General features: G+C 42.2%; 1 protein-coding gene across 3 annotated transcripts; it reads left to right on the top strand.

Annotated features, from left to right (window-relative positions):
- Positions 1-166: 166 nt before the first annotated feature.
- Positions 167-18,959, top strand: TPD52 (tumor protein D52). Of its 3 annotated transcripts, XM_086609418.1 has the most exons (8): positions 167-305; positions 5,916-6,031; positions 7,719-7,867; positions 8,785-8,886; positions 9,928-9,954; positions 14,936-14,977; positions 16,361-16,409; positions 17,499-18,959. In XM_086609418.1, exons 1-8 carry the CDS (start codon positions 182-184, stop codon positions 17,613-17,615), a joined length of 726 nt encoding a protein of 241 aa, XP_086465544.1. In that variant the 5' UTR covers positions 167-181; the 3' UTR covers positions 17,616-18,959. The 3 variants fall into 3 exon arrangements, with proteins under 3 accessions (XP_086465544.1, XP_086465545.1, XP_086465546.1); XM_086609419.1 differs by lacking the exon at positions 9,928-9,954; XM_086609420.1 differs by lacking the exons at positions 9,928-9,954; positions 14,936-14,977.
- Positions 18,960-20,312: the final 1,353 nt, after the last annotated feature.

Here is a 20,312-nt window from a genome sequence, read left to right as displayed (position 1 = left end):
GCTGGATGGCTCTATGAAATCTAACACAGGCATAAGAGAGCTGAATTTTAGGAGGCGATATAGTGAGTGTCATGTGAAGAAACAGAGCATTTCTGAATCCTGCTGTCCGGGTCGCCCCAGAAAGTGAAGATGAATACTTTGGTGGAAGAAGAGGACGTCTGAGCACTCCGAATTTTCTGGCATGGATCTGTATGAGGATTACAAATCGCCCTTCGATTTCAATGCTGGAGTGAACAGAAACTATCTTTACCTGTCGCCTAGCATAAACCTTTCTCCACCTGGATCACCTACACTGGCAAAGTCTGGTAACTTCCTTCTCTTTCTTTTTCAAAACCTCTATGTGGAAAGCTTAGTGATTAATACCTGTAAAAAGTAAAGCTTAGTGATTAATATCTGTAAAAAGGAACTTCTCAAATTAAGAATCTATAAAATTTGTCAGAAACACAGGTGTAAATGAAGGCAGAAGTTGACTTGCTGTTAACTTAGCTTTGGTGCTGTTAACTTAACTTTAGCTGTTTATTAGCTTTGGTGTGTCATGTAGGTAATATCTCATGTGTTACGCATTTACCAGCTTTACTTTCTTTGTTATTTCTTAATTCAGTAGAAAGGCAGTTTGAGGGAAAACGAAGTGAGCAAAAAAATTAGGAACAAAAGAGCAAGTTCTGCAAGATAGGAGTAATTGGCCTAGTTTGACTATTAGATTTTTTAGGGGGCAGGTAGGAATTGCATACTTAGTATGACTCCAGAGCTCTGGATAGCCTAACTTCTGCTCTTGCCTTAGTACTGAAAATATCACTGATTAATGAAAATGACCTCTCAAACCTTTACTGTGTTCCACCTAGCATTTAAAATGCTGCAAATCGAAACACTTGTGCTCCCCTGAGGAAGTGGCTGTTGCGTGCGGTGCTGCAGCGGCATCCATCTAGTTTTTAGCTGGTAACCTGTAGTACAGAACACCTCCAGCTGTGCCTCCCAACATGTCCTAGTCTGGTTTTACCACCTTTCCTTTGCATTCTTCGCTGCCAGACATATCTTCCAGAGTAATTAAAAATATAGAAAGCTTAGCCCTACTTCAGGTGTGACAAAGCAAAGTTATGAAGGTGCTGATATATTTTTTTTAATGGACTCCTTCTTCAAAATCTTACAGAAATGTACATCCTGTGCTTTCCCTGGGAAATCTCTGTGTGAACTCAAACAAACCCGTCTGTGAACTCGATGAGCTAGGGGCCTCTGGGGCAGGGTTGTCAGCTTTCACTTCTGCAATTACTGCATCTTTCACCTCTTCTAAAGCAGGGGGAGCAGTCCTTTGTGTCTGGTGGTGATGCATCACCATAAGCACCAACCTTTGCTGGGCTTCTTTGGCTATTTCATTGACTTTGAATGAATATACGATATCTGTTTGGGAGAAGCCCAAGAACTTTCTTCCGCAAGTTGAAGAAATGTGCCTGGCTTTGGCTTTTTCACCGAGATAAATGGGAAGCGCTTAAATTTGATCTTTCTTACATATTGCAAAATAAATATTCTCTGTAGCACTGTACATTACTCAAGTATTGGAGTGATCTTATACTCTTGTAGCAGCTTGTTCTCCTAAACTCTAACAAGCACCTTTTTTCTTTAGCTTTGCCAACTTATAGTGATAGCCAAAATACTCATTCTGAGTGTCTGACACAGAATACATCAGTCTAAAGATAAGCTCTGTTAAGGCTAACCCTCCTCCACCCCAAAGGCTGCTCATATGAAATGACCAGTACTTCCTTAAACTGCTAATGTTTACAGCTAATCTCTGAATTCAGGCCAGAAAGAGGTAGAAACTTCTGGTCAAAATAGTGCACGAACTTGGGTTGAAACCAAACCCCAAACCAGAAAACCTGAGTGAATTGAATGACTGTGATGCTTTGCCTACCCTGGCAGGATAATGAGGACTTAAGTGCCATTTCCCTGAATGTGACCTGTGGAGTCCTAGTCAACTAACTTCTTGTCTTTATTTGGTTCATTTAAGTAGATCTAATAAACTGCTGGGATAGTATGTTAATCTTAGAAATACAGACACTTAAAAAATGGCCTTAAAAACTAGGCAAGTTTTCCCAGTACCAGATAAATATTCCAATTTTTTTTTCCCCAACAGAATTTTTATGCTGTTTCAGAGTTGATGTGAAGTGCTCAGCTAAACTTGGTTATAGCAGTCAGAGTACCAAATGACTGAGTTTTAAGTACTTTGAGAGTCTAAAGATGCAAGAGAACTAACGTAATGAAAGGTAACAAGTTGGAAGCCAGTAACAGCAGTTCTCCTGGTGAACAGAGAAGACCACAAGTGAGAAATGCTCTCTTAATAACAGATTGAGCCATTTCCCTGGTTTCTTGCCCCACACCTCACAAAAAATATCTAAGGTGGGCTGTATTCCTTTCCTTACAAAGCTTGCTCAAAGCCAGGATCTTACTGTCTGTCAGCCCTAGTTTATGGGATGCATTTGTGTTGTAGCTATGCTGTTTGCTGTGGCTTAACCTATTTTCTCACTCCTCTGCAATGGGATGGTGGAGAGAATCAAGGAAAAAAGGTAATACTCATGGGTTAAGATAAAGACAGTTTAATAGGACAGAAAAGGAAGGAAAGAAATAATAATGATGAAAAAAGAATATACAAAACAAGTGATGTACAATGCAATTGCTCACCACCTGCTGACTGATGCCAAGGCAGTCCCCGAGCAGCAGCCACAGCACCCCAGCCAGCTTCCTCCCCATCTTACTGTTCAGCATGACGTCATATGGTATGGAGTATCCCTTTCATCAGTTGGGGTCAGCTGTCCTGGCTGTGTCCCCTCTTACCTTCTTGTGCACCCCCAGCCTCCTCACTGGCAGGGCAGTATGGTAAGCCGAAAAGGCCTTGACTTAGTGTAAGCACAGCTCAGCAACAGCTAAAACATCAGTGTGTTACCAACATTATTGTCATCCTGGATCCAAAACACAGCACTATACCAGCTACTAGGAAGAAAATTATAGAGTCATAATCAAAATTAACTCTATCCTAGCTGAAACCAGGATACCATTATGGAGTTCTGTGGGTTGTTATCTGTATAGACAACGGCTTCATGGTCAGGCTGCCCAGCGTGGCCTTCCTGTAGCACAGGAGAACCCTGTGTCCTGCAGGTATTGAAGTGAACAGAGCGAGCAGAGAGGTGAACAGTAACGGGATGGGAGGGGAGATGCCAAAATAAAGACTGATGGGAAGGTGCTTGCATACTTCAAATGCAGCTAAATAAAAAGTAATAAATGGGTGGCGGGCAGAAGACGAGGATGGAAGAGAAGAGAGAGGCATGGTTAAATGTACAGTGAGGTACGGAGGACTCTGAGTAGCAGTGATTTCCTGTCTTCCTAAATGTCTGGAAATAGGAAGGGGAGGAGTGATCATTCCCTTGCGTCATAGCATTGTGTCTTTAAGTTCAATGTAGGCAACAAGCAGCACAAACTCCCTTAAAACAGTAATTTTCCAAAGAGAAGGTACATTCCCAAAACAGAAGCTATTGCTGTGGGAGGCAATTCAGCGTGTTTTCCTACTGCTGGATTCACTTGATCTATTTTTGGTGAGATAATCCAGATGACTCTTCATAACCAGATTGAACAGACTTTTAGCTGGATGTGCTAATGCTCTTGGAGTCAGCGTGGTCTTTGGTTCTTGCAAACTTTCTGAAATGGCTTTTGTGACGACAAGCTCTGTAGACCTTGGAAGGCCTGCAGATGAAGAGCAAGGTCAGGAGTCGGAGGCTAGCCTTGGGGGGTTGTGGAGTGTCAGGGGAAAATGCAGTTTAAATTGTTAGTTTTCCTTTAGTATAGGCATATGTAATTAATAGGATAAACAGCAATTTGACAAAAAGCCATGGCATTCTTAACTGTTTGATGTCAAGAAAAGGAAATACGTTGATGTATAAAATAAAAATTACCTGACTGTGAGAGACGAGCTGCTCTGCTTTGATTTGGCCGTTAGACTTGAACTCTTTTCTGCCCTAGATTTCTGCCAGAAAATAACACATTGGGAAACCTGTAGGATCTATGTTAGTGTTTCTATAGAAGACAGATAGTGATCTCTGGAAAAATATGGTATAGATTTCATAAATAAATGCAGAATGGGGTTTCAGTTGCTTTCTGTGTGCTTCCTTCTCAGTGTACTCTGCGGTAACTTAACATTTACAAATGTTCTGTCCATGTAGCAGTGTGCTTCTAGATGACAGGTGTTCTGGACACAAATACAGGCAGAAAACATACTGTTTTGGAAAGAATTTGTGGAATTGAACTTCACCTGAGTTCAGTAGCTTGATCAAGAACTAGGCCTCTTCATTTCTTAAACTTGACAGCTCCTAGGAATGTGTTTCATAGAATATCTACAACTAATTACAGACTTGCAGAATCTTTTTTTCCCTGACTTTTCAGTTGATTGTGATGTAGCTATTTGATATCAAGTCTCACAATGAAATCATAGTAGTGGCCACATTCATGAGTTTTTGGATTCCCAGACCAAATGGTAGTATGGAGCCATCAGAAGCTGCTGAAAAGAGGATGAAATTTTGTCTGGTTAATTACTATAATGACTAGTAAGGGACCATTACGTAATATATCCTCAACTTGTTTTAGTTATGTATTTATATACATATATATACGCACACACACTCTCACCCTCTCTAAACAAACAATCCTCCTGGCTTTTTTTTTCCTTCTACTTTAAGATTTTTATTTTGGTTTTGTTTTTGTTTTTACTATCTGTAAAGCTATATTACCTCTTGAATACAGAATTAGTTCTGGGAATCCACAATCATTCCAGCATGCAGTCTCTCTTTAGAGAGAATTAGAACAGGATTCCTTTATTCTGGCAAACTATATGTTTAAGTGTCAGCTACAGAGATTCAAAATGGGAAATGTTTTGCTGGAAAATCTGTTTGTTGCATTAAAAGCTGTTTAAAGTGATCTTGCTGCAAGCACTAAGGACTAAGAATAAATTAATCTTTAAAGTGAGCGCATCATAGTAATACAAATAATATTGTTCTCTTTCCTGTCCCTGAAGCTGTGAAGGCGAAAGTTGAGGAAGACCATGGGGATGTTTGGGATTCATACAGAGGAGATTGTCAGAGTTTTGGTTTCTGGATTTGGAAGGGGAAGAGGCAGAAGTGTGAGCACATCCTCGCCAGTCTATTCTCAGCACTCCACTTCTTTGTCTGAAGTGTGACAGCCTTTTGTTCCCGAGCTCCTTCTCCAGACTTTTATCTGTCCTAATGTTTAGGTGCAAAACAGCAGCTTACTTCTAGTTCCGTGTTGTCTGTGACTTTCTAGTCACGGTGGTCTCAGTTACTAGGGATAGAGAGGTTGAGCAGGGTATGGAGGAAGAGTTCATACTTGCAGTGCAACGCTTTTCTCCACTGTTGCTGGCCTTGCTTGTTGTGATGACTGCTCCCGGTGTGCTGAGAATGGGCGTTTTGTTAAATCTGATCCACAGAGTAGTTAGGGAAGGAGCTTCTGCATTGGTCTTGAGAACCTCTAGCTCTTCCAGAGTTTCTGTGCCGCATCAGCAAGAGAGAGCAGAGCACGCACGGACTCCTTGGCAGAGGTTGTGTAGGAAGCACTGCTTGGAACATAGTGTTCTGCACCTTGGTTTCTATCAGAGTAGTGAGACATGTTGTTCTCAGCGTTTTTCCGTCTCCTGTTATAGCAGCAGTTGCAATTATATTGAGCTTTAGTGCAACTTGATAGAATGAAACAGCCAGTGAAACGCCTCTGGTTTTTCCTGTATGCTGTAGTACTTGGGGAGTGTGGCTTTGGTGTCTTCTCATCAGTGTTCTTCGTGCACTGGCACAAAAGGGCTGTATATTAACATTAGCTGCTATCTGGCAGACACGTGATGGTCTGACGTTTAGTGGTTTATTCACCTCAAGGGCTGCTGAGAAGTGACTCTATTCCTGAGGTTGGAGAGGATGCTGCTGCTACAGTTGGCATGGCAGAAACACTCTCAGAAGAAGAACAGGATGAGCTAAGAAAAGAGCTTGCCAAGGTAAATCTTTTGCAAATAACTCTTAAACTGGTTTTGAGAATGAAAATCTGGGATAATGCCGTCTTTGAACATACAGTTAATGCTTTGTGTATTTATTCTGAGTGTCTAAAGCTGGGTATGGCACTCCTGTGTACTGTGGGGAGGGAAAGGGAAGGTGTCAAGGAGAAAAGAACATCCAGTTCTAGCTATGGGGAATTAAGCTAGAAGCGCTGAGTGTACAGATCTTAAACCAAGATGCATAAACGCCTAATACTTTTCTTCCTCAAGTGAGAAGAGGGTAAATAAGCTGTCAAAGAGAACATGGTTGGAAGCCAAAGCCAAGTATTGTCTCAACTGTTGTGCAGTACCTAGAGCTGTTGTTTTCATGCAGGACGCTTTGCAGGAATATCCGTGTTTTGCTAATGTCTAACCATGTAACTATTCTTGTCCATAGCTCAGACAGCAGAATTTTTTTTAAAAGCGAGTTAAAGTAGTACTTTTCAAAGGACAGTCAAATACTCAAGCCTGAAACATGCATTTCAAAAAGCTGTCTAAGTCAAGTTTTATTGAGTCACCAGTCCTTTCTTTTGTAGCTCTATGTGACTTTAGGACCCTAATAAAAGACACTAACTTAAGCTGAAGGTTGGCAGGGGAAGGTTAGCTGTGAAATAAGCACATTTAATGCAGTCTTGGTTTTGGTAGTCGTGAGTATTATTTCATGCCAAACCAATCAGCTGAAGATAATGAAGGTCCTGCTAGGGTACATCACGGTGGACTTCAGACAGTATCCAAAACAAAGGTGCATTGAAGATATTGGTAGTTCCTCAAAGGGGCAGCCTGATAACCTAAAGCAGGGTGGTCCAGTCTGGATGAGGAAGTAGGGTGGGATGTATGCCTTCGCTTTTGTACATACGGCCTTAGTGCCTCTGTCTCATCTATATAGCCCACAGAATGGCGTCATAAAACTGTTTCAACATCTCTGATGATGATCTGGTCATGCCTCTGTGAGAGACTTAAGTGACATCTGTGTAAAGAAGGAAGTATACAAACAATACAGTTTTCTAGTTGCTGAACAGCTGCTGTGTGTTTTTTTGGTTTTTCTTCATTGAGTGTTTAGGGGTTTTTTGTTGGTGTTTTTTTCTGTTTGTGTGGTGTTTTTTTTTTAACTGCTCAGTCTGCCACCATTTCCACCCCTGCTCTGGGGAAGGCATTGCTGTGGCTGGACCCAGCTGCAGTTGCTGGCTTAAGCCACGAAACAACCTTTCTGGTCAAGCAAGGAGATAAAACTTGTGTATGGATCAGACATGCTCTGAGCTTCCTGATACTGGTCATGCATTGGGATCCCTTCTGATGTGGAAGGAGAACACAGGCTTGGCGATTGTCCCAGGTTTGACTAATCTTCAAGCTTCACAGAGGCTAATGTTGTCTAAAGATAGTGATTTCTAACTATACAGTCTTTTAGTTACCAACTTCCTGTGCATATTCCAGGAACAGAGCTAGCTGCAGGTAGATTACTTTCTCACTGACTGGCTCTTGTTGTAGACTATGTTGGATTTCTCTTTTGTTATTTAGAAACAACTGTGAAGCAATGTTAAAAATGCATTAGCCCTCCCATTACTGATGCCTGTTAGATGTTTTAATAAATACCCAGCTATTTAACTATGTCTGTTGCTTGTTAACTTACCTCTCATCAACTCTGCCGCCACAGGTGGAAGAAGAAATCCAGACGCTCTCACAAGTGCTAGCTGCCAAAGAGAAGCATCTAGCAGAAATCAAGAGAAAGCTGGGAATTAACTCATTACAGGAACTAAGGCAGAACATTACCAAAAGCTGGCAAGATGTTACATCAACCACAGCGTATGTACCAGTTCACAATGATTGTCTCAGCTGTTGAGGTGAAAACTGTGTAGTTCTTGTGTCATAGATAAAACCCTCTGTTCTTGCGAAATGAAGTGAGTGTAGATAACGCAGAATTTATCAAGGGAAGTTTTAGTGCAACTTAATCATCATAGATTTCTTTAAGGAAGGCCACTATTAGCCACATCATCTCATGCAAAATACAAATGATTGTCCATGATATGGGTGATTCTACTACACTTTTTGTCTGACAGATCTGAGATACCAAGGTGTCCTAAGTCCAACAGCATACCCTTCTTTTCCAGCCTGAAAAATTGTTGTAAACTGAGCTCATGCAGGAAGAGTGCAAAGTCACAGTTAATGTTCTTGCCAAACACAACTGTTAGCTTAAGGTCTAGAGTGAACTGCCTTCTGCAATTAATGACTACACAGAATGTAAGAGGATGTACCTCCGGCTGTTCATGGTGAAGTTTATTGACAAAACCATTCATGTTTTAGATGGCACAAGAAATAGACCTCTGTTCTTTTTCAGTGTGTGTGCATTGTGTGTATGGCACTGGGTTTTTGATTTTGTTTTGTTTGGTGGGGTGTTTTGTTTTATTGTTGGGTGGTTGGTTGTTTGGTGTTGGTTGGTTGTTTGATTTTTTTTTTCTTTTTTTTTTTTTTAAGTCCTACGATAGATCTGTTCTGGTGGTGGGGTAGTAGGCACATGTTGGTGAACCCAATCTGAAGTCTGAGGTGGCAGAGATGCCGTAGCCAGACGGACTGCAATGGCTTAAAATAATCTCTTAAGTAGCTTGTCTGTTTGACTTCACAGTTGAAGTATACCTTTGGGTTTGATACAAATATAAATACACTAAAAGGTTCCTTATTTGTTCTATTAAAATAACTACAGACTTAATTTTGTTTGAACACAGGTACAAGAAAACGTCAGAAACCCTGTCTCAGGCTGGTCAGAAGGCTTCTGCTGCTTTTTCATCTGTTGGTTCAGTCATAACCAAGAAATTTGAAGATGTCAGGTAGGTTTCTTTACCTTTTCCCAAGTAGTTGCATTTTCGATTCAAGCAAGTGATCACTGAAATTAAATTTATGCTGTTAATGTACCTAGCACTCCTAAAAGTTAATCTGTGAAGAGCCCTCAGCATCTGTTTTAGGAAAGCTGAGTGACTTGCTGCAAAATCTGCTTGCATGTCCTAACTGATGCAGAAGAGTTCTGTGGTGTGTATCTTACGTATGAAGGAGAAGCAATGTGCGCTCTTGCCTCCACTGCTGCTCTTAATTTTCTGGTAGGATTGCAGGTGGCAGCATCTCTGCCTGCCTCTGTGTGACGCACATCACATAGCATTGTCGTTCCTGTTCTCTGACTTTCTCAGCTTGTAGAATACTATATTTAAACAACTACTGTCTTTTACTGTTTGTGGTTTAGTTTGACTGTTGGGGTTTTTTGTGGTGTTTGTGGGTTTTTTTTTTGGTCTTGTGTGTGGATTCCTTTCAGGTGTGTTATTTCTTTGTAAGCTTTCTACCTCATAGCAGTGGCTTGATTTTATTACCTTTTTAATAGACTATTGGCACTTTTTAATTAAAAATTCTTAAATATTTGCATACAACATATTTTGACTTCGTGTCAAATGACATAACCCTTCATGCAAATTAGGTAAGTTTTGGTGGTCATTTTTAGCACTATTGGGAGCTGGATGCAAAACTCTTCCTGGATGCAAGCCAATCAGATGCTTAGCTTGTAATTCTTTGATTATGTAATTTTTACTACTAGAACGTATACAGCTGTTAATCTCTGATTGTAATTTGTTGTGAATAGTGAATCAAACATTTTTCAGTTATTGGATGAATAAAAATTCACATATTCTAACAGAATATTGCTGCTTTGGAAAGCAGTGTAATAAAATCAGCCCTGTGTTTTAAAGTGCTGCCATTAACCTCCTTCTCGCTTTTTGAAGTCCAGTGAGAAAACACTTTGAGGTGCAGCTACACAGTTACATAATTTTCTTCAGATTTATCAGAACTTCCTTTCTCTCTTTAATGCTTACTCTGGCATTGTGCAGACTACAGGCATTTTCACATTCCTTTAGGTAAGGTGGGCGCAAGAATTGTTTCTGAAACTAAGCATGTAGTCAGACTGTCTCCATAAAAATCTTTAAATAAGTTTTGTCTGTAAAAGGTAAGTTTTTTTTTTCTCCAGTGTTAGTTAATGTAAAACTGAAGCTCTTTCAATGTCAGGGAAGACGTTTCTTCATGTTCGCCTGGTAACTATCCCACAACATGAAATCTTGCAAATACATAATAATCAATTAGTCTATCTTCCTTGTAAGAAAGGAATCTGTTAAAATTATTCTGCAAATTTTTTTTCTAAAGAGACAGAATATGGTTTTGAGGTCAATGGCATGCAGAATTCCTCCTTCTCTTTGTCTGTACGGTGTTTTTTTTCTTGACAGAGTAGAAATTTTCCCTTTTTTGCGTCTATTACAATGGCTGTTCAGCATTGTGACTCTAATCAAATCACTAGAGTCTAAATGTGAAATAGTTTATGCATTCCCTGTTCATAGTTTGTCTAGTGAAACAGTCCTTATCTTTGAGTTGACTACTTTAGCAGCTCCAGACACTGAGTGTTTTAGTTACTTTGTCTGCATTGCTTTTTTTCTGCCTAGTCTAAGCAAATATTCCATGTTAAGTTTTTGCTAGAGTTAATTCCTGTGTAGCAACTTCTGTCCGTTGCCTCTCATCCTAGCTATGCGCACCTCTATGTCTGGCTTCATCTTTTTTTATACTCTCCCACCAAGTAGCTAAAGACAGCAGTAGGATTTCTAGAAAGATGTAGGGACAGTAACTAGAATACTAACTCTGTAGCTTCAGAGGCAGTGGCTGGGGAGGAGATGGGCAGCAGAACTCAGTCTGAAGTGAGCTCAGTTTGCTTAAGTATAAGAATAGCAGCCTGTCTGAAATGCCTTCCCTTTAGCATCAGTAAGACAGAGGGAGCCTGGAAGATGTCTCTGTACCTTCTGGATGCAGACCTCGGCTGCTCACGTGACCGGGTTTGCCTTTCTTCCTTAAGGCCATGGTGTTCCCCTACTATTAGCCTATTGCGTTTGACAAGGACAAGCAGAGACTCACAGCCCTCTTCTGGCATCAGGAATTTAAAACCTCAAAAGGAGAGTGTCCTCGTTACTCAAGTTAGTGACTAGGTGGGCACTGAGTGCACTCCATCAGGAACTGAGCCACTGGGAGCGAATGTAACAGGGCCAGATGAGTCCACATAGTTGGTGTGCTTCTTGGGGAGAATCATGGCAATGGAAATTCAAGGTATTGTAATACAATCAGAAGCAGCTGGGTTTAAAAACAAAACAAAACAAAAGTGGGAAGAATTAGTGCTGTTCAAGATCTTAGTTGCACTTAACAGGAATTTAAAAACTTTTGAGGTTTTTGCTTTCATGATGACCAGGTTCATGTGGGATTCAACCAGTGTATTCAGGTCTCAGGGTTATGTGACGGCTCAAGTGGTGTCTGCTTTTAAGACTGCACAAGTCTGAACTTTAGAAAGCTTTAAATGCCCAAGTTCTTTCCTGGAAATGTAAATTGATGCACCTGATGCTTGAACAAATACTGAATATGCAGGTGCATTTTTATTCTTAGTGTCTTACGTGGTTTCTTCATGATGGCTTCGCTTTTAGTTCAGGGCCTTCTCAGCTATAATGGCATGATTTCTTCTGTGCTGGACTATTGGCACATGTTTCACGCAGCAGACATCACATGCAGGTCTTCATTCTTGCACTGCAAAGTGGTTTTGGAGGGAGTTGTGAAAGGGAGTAGGGCAGATCGTGGAGCTGTGAACTTGGAAAGTACTGAAATAGGAAGAGAGAGGACTGGTAGTGCAAAGTCAGTGCGTTATTGTTTCCTTTTGTGTTTGTTTCCTCTTTTTGTTATGCTGAAAATGAACTCTGTTCCTTGTTGTGTTTCTCTTAATACCTTTATTCTTCTCTATAAGAACGTTTTGAAGTTTTGATGAGGTAGCCATGCTTGTGTAGCCAACATCCAGTAGTATGTGCAAACCAGCAGTAGTGCCAAGATGTAGCACTCGGCAAACTTTATGAGCAGTCATGACTTTGCACTTAGCTCCTCTTGCACTGCATCCATGTTGAGGAGCAGAAGTCCTCATCTTCGCTCTGTTCTGAGATTGCAGAATAACTTTCTTCACTTGCTTTGGAAGTCTGCTATGATCGTGGACTCCTAAATATCATCATTTATTAGCATATCAGCTAGAAATCAGCTATGAACAAAAGCAAATAACTAATGCTATGCACTCTTAAGCCCATGTTTTCCAGGCAGGGACTCTGGCATACCTCGTTTTGCCTTTTCAAAATGTGAGGCAAAGTAGTAGCTATAAAAAATAATCGTGTAAAGGATAAGAAAGCTTTTAATGTGATACAAGATATGTGGAAGGCTGGAGAGCAACTTACTCTGTTTTGTTTTTTTTTTTTTTTTTTCTTTTAAAGCTAGGGGTTTGCTTGTGAGCATTGTAAAAAGGGCTTCTCTTCTTCAAACTGCCCAACTGGATGGCCTAGTTGAGTGAGTGCTTTGATGTGGCGTTGTCATTTGTGAAAAGAAATACAAATTCTCTTCTTTGTAAAGCTTTCCAAGGCTTAATTGTGCTTTTTTGCACTACTTGAAGAACAGGCGATTTGATGCTAAAAAAAGATCAACTGCATTTATCTAATTCATAGATTCATAGATTTCTAGGTTGGAAAAGACCTTAGAGATCATCGAGTCCAACCATCCCTAATCCCCATTAAACCATATCCTCAAGTAGATCATCCACCCTATTCTTAAACACATCCAGGGATGGGGACTCAACCACCTCCCTGGGCAGCCTATTCCAGTGGCTGACAACCCTTTCAGAGAAGAAATACTTCCTAACATCCAACCTGAATCTCCCCTGACTAAGCTTATGCCCATTTCCTCTTGTCCTATCACCCATCACTAATGTAAAGAGTCCTTCCCCTACCTCCCCACCATCTTTTCTCAAGTATTTATAGGCTGTAATCAGGTCTCCCCTCAGCCTCCTCTTCTCCAGGCTAAACAGCCCCAACTCCCTCAGCCTCTCTTCATAAGTTTTATTTTCCAGCCCCTTGACCAGTTTAGTTGCCCTTCTTTGGACTCGCTCCAGGAGCTCAATATCTCTCTTAAAGCGAGGGGCCCAAAACTGGACACAATATTCCAGGTGCGGCCTCACCAGTGCCGAGTACAGGGGCAGGATCACTTCCCTGCTCCTGCTGGTCACACTATTCTTGATACACGCCAGTATCCCATTGGCCTTTTTGGCCACCTGGGCACACTGCTGGCTCATATCAAGCCGGTAGTCAACCAACACCCCCAGGTCCTTCTCCGCCAGGCAGCTCTCCAGCCACTCTTCCCCAAGCCTATAGCGATGCTTGGGGTTTTTATACCCCAAGTGAAGGACTCTGCACTTGGCCTTATTAAAGCTCATGCCATTGGCCTCAGCCCAACGATCCAGTCTATTCAGATCCCTCTGAAGGGCCTCCCTACCCTCGAGCAGATCGACACAGCCTCCCAGCTTGGTGTCGTCCGCAAATTTACTGAGAACATTCAGTTCTCTTGCAAACTAGATCATTCCGTCATAAAACTATATACTGTCTTATGGTGACATTTTACAAAATGGACACTGAGCATACGTTAAGCGTATTGTACAGCAGCAAGTAAATCCTTCGCAACTGTATGAATACTTCTTCCATTAAATGGTCTCTATGAGATTAAACTGAACTTCCCTGGATACCTGTTAAAAGATCTGCAATACACCATAGGTGGTTGCTTTTCGGTGTGAGCAGGTCTACAGTAAATATATGTGGGGAAAAGAAGGTAACTTTCACCCTCTTTAGCCTTAAACTTCTTGCAGGGAGGCACTTCTTGCAGGGTGAGGGGAAATGGCTGCGCATGGCTGGACAAAGAGAACTAGTTAGTATCAGCATAGTTCCGTGCTAAAACTTGGCACGTAGCAAGACCAGAACTTGTAGTAATCCATATCACAGTGAGGAATATAAATTACACTCCAGAAGATAGCTTCTATGGCTCTGGAAAAGCTTGTGGAAGTCAAACTATCGGTGAAGATGAAACACAGCAGAATGGGGTTGGGGAAAGGGATGAAACATGGCCACACATTACTGATGTGTGTTGGGTCTGGCCTTTGTGTATCTGTTTCTCAGTACACCATACATACAAAACAACCTTCAGTTGTGCATCTGCCTTAAAAGATCCTAACCTTAAGGGAACTTTACGTGTGTTATTTTTTTTGTCACTGTTTTCTAGGCATTTTCTAGAACATAGAACTAAATTAGATTCCAAGTGATCTTGAAGTTATTCGGAAGCTCCTTAATCTATATCCAGTCACCTTCTTAGGAACAGATGTGTGTTGTCGCTAAACAAACAGTAACTGTATAGCAACGCTGGCAGGTTACAGAAATTCTCCATGAATTTCAGAACAGGGTTGAGACTAGGACTTCTCCCTGCTTCCAGCATAAACCTGACTTTGAATAGAGGTTGATGTGACTGCTCTCGCTAGGTAATTTATATTGATGAATAGATAATTTGTACTGATGAGTATGGAGATCTTAGACTGAACTGAAATGGAAGCCTCCTGAATGTAGGAGTAATGAGTAATTATTTCAGTAGGAAGGTTAGTTGATCAATAAGACTCTTGAGCGTTCACTTTCTACTTGTATCGTCAAAACTGTAAATGCAGCATGACTGTCATTGCTTGAGAAACTGAACGAGTAGACACTGTTGCAGCTAAGCAGGATATGTACTAACAAGCATGGCACTCGAATCTTTCACAGAGGAAAAAAGTTGTTGCAGCTTTTGCTCTGATGTACTTGTGTGTTTGCATGGCTAAGCAATTTAAAAAAGCAAAACCAAGCAGTTACTATGTAAGACTGGCTATTTACAAAAGATAGTATCTAGAAGTCAACTCTCTAAGCCAATGTCTTCTTGGTCTGTCACATAAACTAACTTCTTGCTTTCTTTTTTCTTAATGCTGGCATTTAGTATACGCTCCATACAACATTCAATTAGCATGCCTATTATGAGGTAATGTATGCATAATCCAGCTGTTGGGTTTATTTATTTTCATGTGTGGAATCAAGTCAAATTTAACTTAACTGACAGATTTAAAACAAAACCAAAAAACCCACCCAACTTTGTAATGGATTTCCTGTACTAACATATAGGATAAAATTTGTTTTATTTCTGCTTAATGATGGTGGTTATCGCCCATCTGGAATGTGACCAAGTGCACTTCCCTTCTGTTTGAAGAACTAGAACTTTTCCCTGCTCATTAGAAATATAATGCTACTGAATGATTCCAAGTTTAAAAGGCAATAGCCTGGCATCTGTTTTACAACAGTGAAAGTGAGTAAAAAATACTGTGGTTTCACAAAAAATCTCTTGCAGACTCGCAGTGCTTGCCTTTTCTCTCTCCTTGCTTGGCACTGTGTCCTTCAATCTCCTGAGAGGGTCTGGTTTGGTATATGCATGTCACTGTGTGCTTCCCCAAATGAAAGAGTGCTGCTAAGTGTGGCTGACCTACACAAATACCAAGAAGAAGCAGAAGGGAAGCTTAAGACCTCTTTTGAAAAAACTCTCCTGTCTTTCATCTTCATATATTAGGGTTTTTTTTTGAGTCTGCTACAAATCCTTAGTCCTGGTCCACTGAAGGCAAGCATTTTCCATCCTGCATAAAGGTAGAAAAGGTGTACAAGCTGTTGCACAAACTTGCAAGTGGCAGTGACAGCTAGTCGGAGCATTAAGCCACTCTTCTGACCCTAGTAAATAATACACTGGCCCTCAGCATTGAAAATCCTAAGCTGTCCTGCTCTTCATATGCAGAACTACGGCATTTGTAATCACAGCTGTCTCCAGCACTTAAAAGGGGAGTCTCCCTTGAATTTAACACGTTAGCAGAACATACCACTGTGAACTGTGTTTTGTTAATTGAACACATAACCTATTAAATTAAACTAGTTTTCCTATAACAACAGAAAAAACTCTGATGACAAGCCTTCTTCAGTAATAAAGTGCTAGGCTAACCAGAAGTGATGACTAAGCTTTTCTGAACAAATCCTTTAAGCCAGAAACATGTTTGAAATGACTGGGATTAATAAGCTAAACCTAAACCACTTGCTATTTCTCCCTTCCATGTTGGGATAAAAGATCCTATCAGTGAGCCTGGCAATGCTTAGTTGCCAAAGATGCAAATGAGCTGCAACTTCAGTGTGTTTGAATTTTAGTTTTGGAGTACTTGGGGAGATCCAGATCTAAACTATTTTTAGGCTACCCTTAAAACAAGGAAAGAGCCCCAAACAAACAAAACTCATGTTGACATTGGAGAAAGCAACTGTCTGCTTGTTTTCTGATATTTATAGACTAACCAGATATGTTTTTAATTCCGTGGTTCCTCTCTTATTTTCCTAGAAATTCTCCTACTTTCAAATCCTTCGAGGAGAAAGTTGAAAACTTAAAGGTGAGCATTACTAAAACACTTTGGTGATTGTGGAGCTGTGGATGTGGAGAAAAGACTGAAGTGGACTCCGGGTGGCCTGTGTTTTATTTATTGGTGACCTGTTGAAGATGCTTAAGATGACATCTTTTTAAGTACTGTGGAAATGGCTTCTCTGCCTAATGATTTGAGAATAAAAAATGTGTTTCCTGCACCTCTTACAGGAGGATGCCTTTATCTACAACTAACAGTAGGTAACCTGCACAAACCTAGTGTTATGTATCCAAAGTGGTCTAGGCTTTTATTTCCATGCCTTTCTAAGGACTAGTATCCTGCACAGAATAGCTTGAGATGTTTCTCTTATTTCTGGCATAAAATATGCAATGCTTTTGTACCTTAATTTAAAACTTACTCATAAAAGCCTCAAGTGCCAGAAACAACCATTAGTAGCTTCTTCAGGTAAAAAAAATCACTTCAAAAATAACTAATACGTGTAACTGGAACCAAATTTGATTGTTCTCGTGGGCAGACTGGGTTGGCTGAGAAGCATGAAAGTGAGAGGCATTTCTTTGCAAACTAATTGGCATTAACACTCCTGCCGCCCCATGGGGTATATACTGTAGAGGGAAGGGAAAAGGCAAATGCATTGCCTGGAGAAGATAAAATAGTTGCTGTGCTCCGCTAAAGATCTCAGGAATTGCTGTTGAGGCTCAAAACTGTTTAAGGTTCTTTCTTGAGCAACACAGAAGTGAGTTTTAACTTTGAATCTTCCAAAGCCTAAATGGCCTGAAAGAAAGGCTGCATACTTGTATCCATTTTTAGCTGAGGCTGTGTCAACCTTCAGACTCCGTGGAATCAGGGCTGCTTCACGCTTCGTGTATCTTGAAGTCAAAGGGAGACTGCTATGCTAATCTGCTGCTGGTGATTGTATCTGGCATGATACTTAAAGGCTTGTCTGTTGGGTATTGCGGAGTCAGCCCAGCCCTGGAAAAGCTGCTCTGCTGAAGACAGTCATTGAACTGAGTCATGCAGAGGCACTGGTTTTGTAGAGTTACACGTGTTTGGCGTGCCAAGTAACTGCAATTTTATGTTGAGGCTCTCTCTGTGTTCTAGTTGAAAGTTGGAGGAAGCAAACCTGCCGGGGGAGACTTCGGAGAAGTTCTCAACTCTGCTGCCAATGCCAGTGCCACAGAAACTATTGCAGAACAGACACAGGAGGAGACCCACTGAGATTCCTGCCTCTGTCCTGCTACCCACTGCCAGATGCTGCAAGCAAAACCTAAGCACATTGTAACGTTCTTTGCGCTCTTTCCACCAGATGTGCTTTTATTTAGCACGTAGCTGTTTTACCAGGATAACTGATACCAAGCTTGTTCGTGGGTTCAAAATATTTTTGAAACTAAAATGCGTTGTTTGGGATTTTGTGTGGGAAGGGGAATTTTTATGCCTTTCAAGCATTTAAAGGACTTATCTGTAATTTGAAGGCAACCTTTAAAAAAAAGCAATGGAAAAAACCTCTTTTGAGAAGTTAATTATACTGTACATATACTGTGGATACATAATTTCTTTTGAATCTGTAACTACTGCTCAAATTAATCATACGAATCTACTGCTGCTGCCAAACTGAAGCTTGTTACTTCACTCCGTTGTGATTATTTCAGTTAAGTGCTGCCTGCACAGGGCACCAGACTAGGAGGATCACTCCCAGCTAAAGAAAGGACTTCTGCTTCAACAGGCTTTAAACTAAAGTTATCTGTAGCAGGATTATGCAAGGGTAGGGACATGGTGTCTTAGGAGTGCATTCCTCATACCACAGATGCGGATAAGGTAATACGTAACATCTGAAACTTACTGATTTGTCTGTGGATTATCCACCCAGGAAACTTCTGACCATCGCAGATGGAAGCAAGATGCCTAGTAGTGCTGGTTTGGTTCAGTTACAGTAACATTTTCAGTCTCATTTTCTGTCAATGTGGTAAGATATACACTCTTCTGAACTTTTGATCAGTTGTGAATAGTTTCATCTTAATTCACATGGTGGTGTCAGATTTACACTAACAAAGCACGGACTGTAACATTAAGCCTGAGCACGAAAGTGGTTCTTTTTTAGGCATCAAGAGAATTGCTCTCAAATGCTAGTGTTGTTTCCTTTGTAGGCTGACCACTGAAAACATCTGCTACACTGTCTGTTTCTTCTTTATGTGTTAAAGGCCTGTTCCACTAGCAACCCTATTGCTGCTGAAGACCCCAGAGATTTGTTTTGAGGTGCACTGCATCATACTGCAGCATAGCTCTCTTAAAAGATCTGCTCTCCTACATGTTGCTTCATCTTATGTACTCTTCAAATTTCTTGTGTTTTGTATGTTTCTGGAACATGGTGTCAGTAAGGTTAGAACTTTTCACAAGTGTTTTATCACTGTGCTTAGAACTGGAAACAAGTTTTGAAACACTTGTATGAAATCCATGAAACTTCAACCACCACAGATGTCTGGAGGAAAAAATAGTTGGCTCTTGACAACCTTGTTAGCATGTCAGATGTAGTATATATGCTTAATTACATACGAGAAGCTTAATAAAAACCTGTATGTGAGGAATGGATTGTCCTGTGAATATGGAGGATTATATAAATAAGTAAGAAATTTTTATTTCCAATTGGAACAGTCCATTAAGTTTGGTTTCAAAGTAGTGCTGATGTATACTACTGCACTAGGGGGAATCGGCATGGATGAGTTTGGCAAATCTAGAGACGACTAGGCCTAGATGGACTTTAGTGGCTTACATAAAATTCAACTGGGACGTTGAGAACGTGGGTTGAGACATACCCACAGCCTCCAACAGCTACACCTTAACAAATGGAGAATTGAATGGCACAGTAACAGTGGAGCTCTTTCTTTATAGGATCAATACCATGTTTAGGGCAGGTCCTTCTGGAACACGATCCTTGTTGTATGGGTTTGTTTATCTAACTGATGAGCAGAAGGGTCATCTAGCCCATAGTGTGTGGCTTTCTGCATTAGAAATGGAAAGTTTTTGTTGCTTTTTTTTTTTAAGGACAGTGGCTGCATCATTGGTTCTGTAGAACATTAAGCTTGGCTTTGCAGCTGCAGCCTTACACAACCTTCAGGTACATCCTCCTCTGCCTGCACCTTCCCGTCGAGTGCAAGGAGCCTTATGGTGGCTGTTGCAACTCGAATTTTACTTCAAGGTGTGCGTGTTCATGTCACAGCCGACATCCGTTTCCCGTCCCCTGAGGCAGGGCTGCCGCCGTCTCCGGTCGGCCTGCCAGACGCGGCCGAGCCCGTACCCCCTTCCCCTCACCCGCCTGCCCTGCGGCTGGCTGCTCGCCCCTTCGCCGGGCCAGCGGCGGTTCGGGGCCGCCCCGCCTGTCCCACTACCGCCCCGCACGGAGCGGTCGGCCGGGGCGACTTTCCCTGCGCTGCCCCGTACCCCCGCGAGCCGCCTCGGGCTCGCCGCGGCGGGAGACCGGCAGAGGAGAGCGGCCGCCGCAGTCAGCCGAGTCCCCTCCTCCAGCAGGAGCGCCCGGGCCGTGCAGGACGAGGCCGCCCGGGCGGCACCTGTCTCCCCACGGCCGCCTCCGCCGCGCGTCCCTCAGCCGCCATGGCACCCGCCGCGCCTCGGCCGAGCGCTCTGCGCTTGCGCCCGCCGCGTGCTGGTGACCCGCGCGTGGCGCGGCGCACGGGTCAGGGTTCATGCTCCGCCCCGCACGCGGACAGTCATGGCGACGCCGAGCTGGGGCCGCACCGCCGCCCGGGCAGCGGCTCGGCCGTGGCGACTGCGGCTGCCGGCGACGCGACGCTGCAGCGGGGCAGCGCCGGATGCCGGGACCCTCCCGCCGCAGACGGAAGAGCGGCCGGGCACCGGTAGCGCGGCCAGTGGCTCCCGGCAGGTGAGGGCACGGCGGGGGGC

This window comes from Tauraco erythrolophus, chromosome 3, assembly GCF_009769465.1.
Source record: "Tauraco erythrolophus isolate bTauEry1 chromosome 3, bTauEry1.pri, whole genome shotgun sequence".
NCBI lineage: Eukaryota > Metazoa > Chordata > Aves > Musophagiformes > Musophagidae > Tauraco > Tauraco erythrolophus.
The sequence above is the reverse complement of the archived record's forward strand: the minus strand, read 5'-3'. Positions and strand labels throughout refer to the sequence as shown.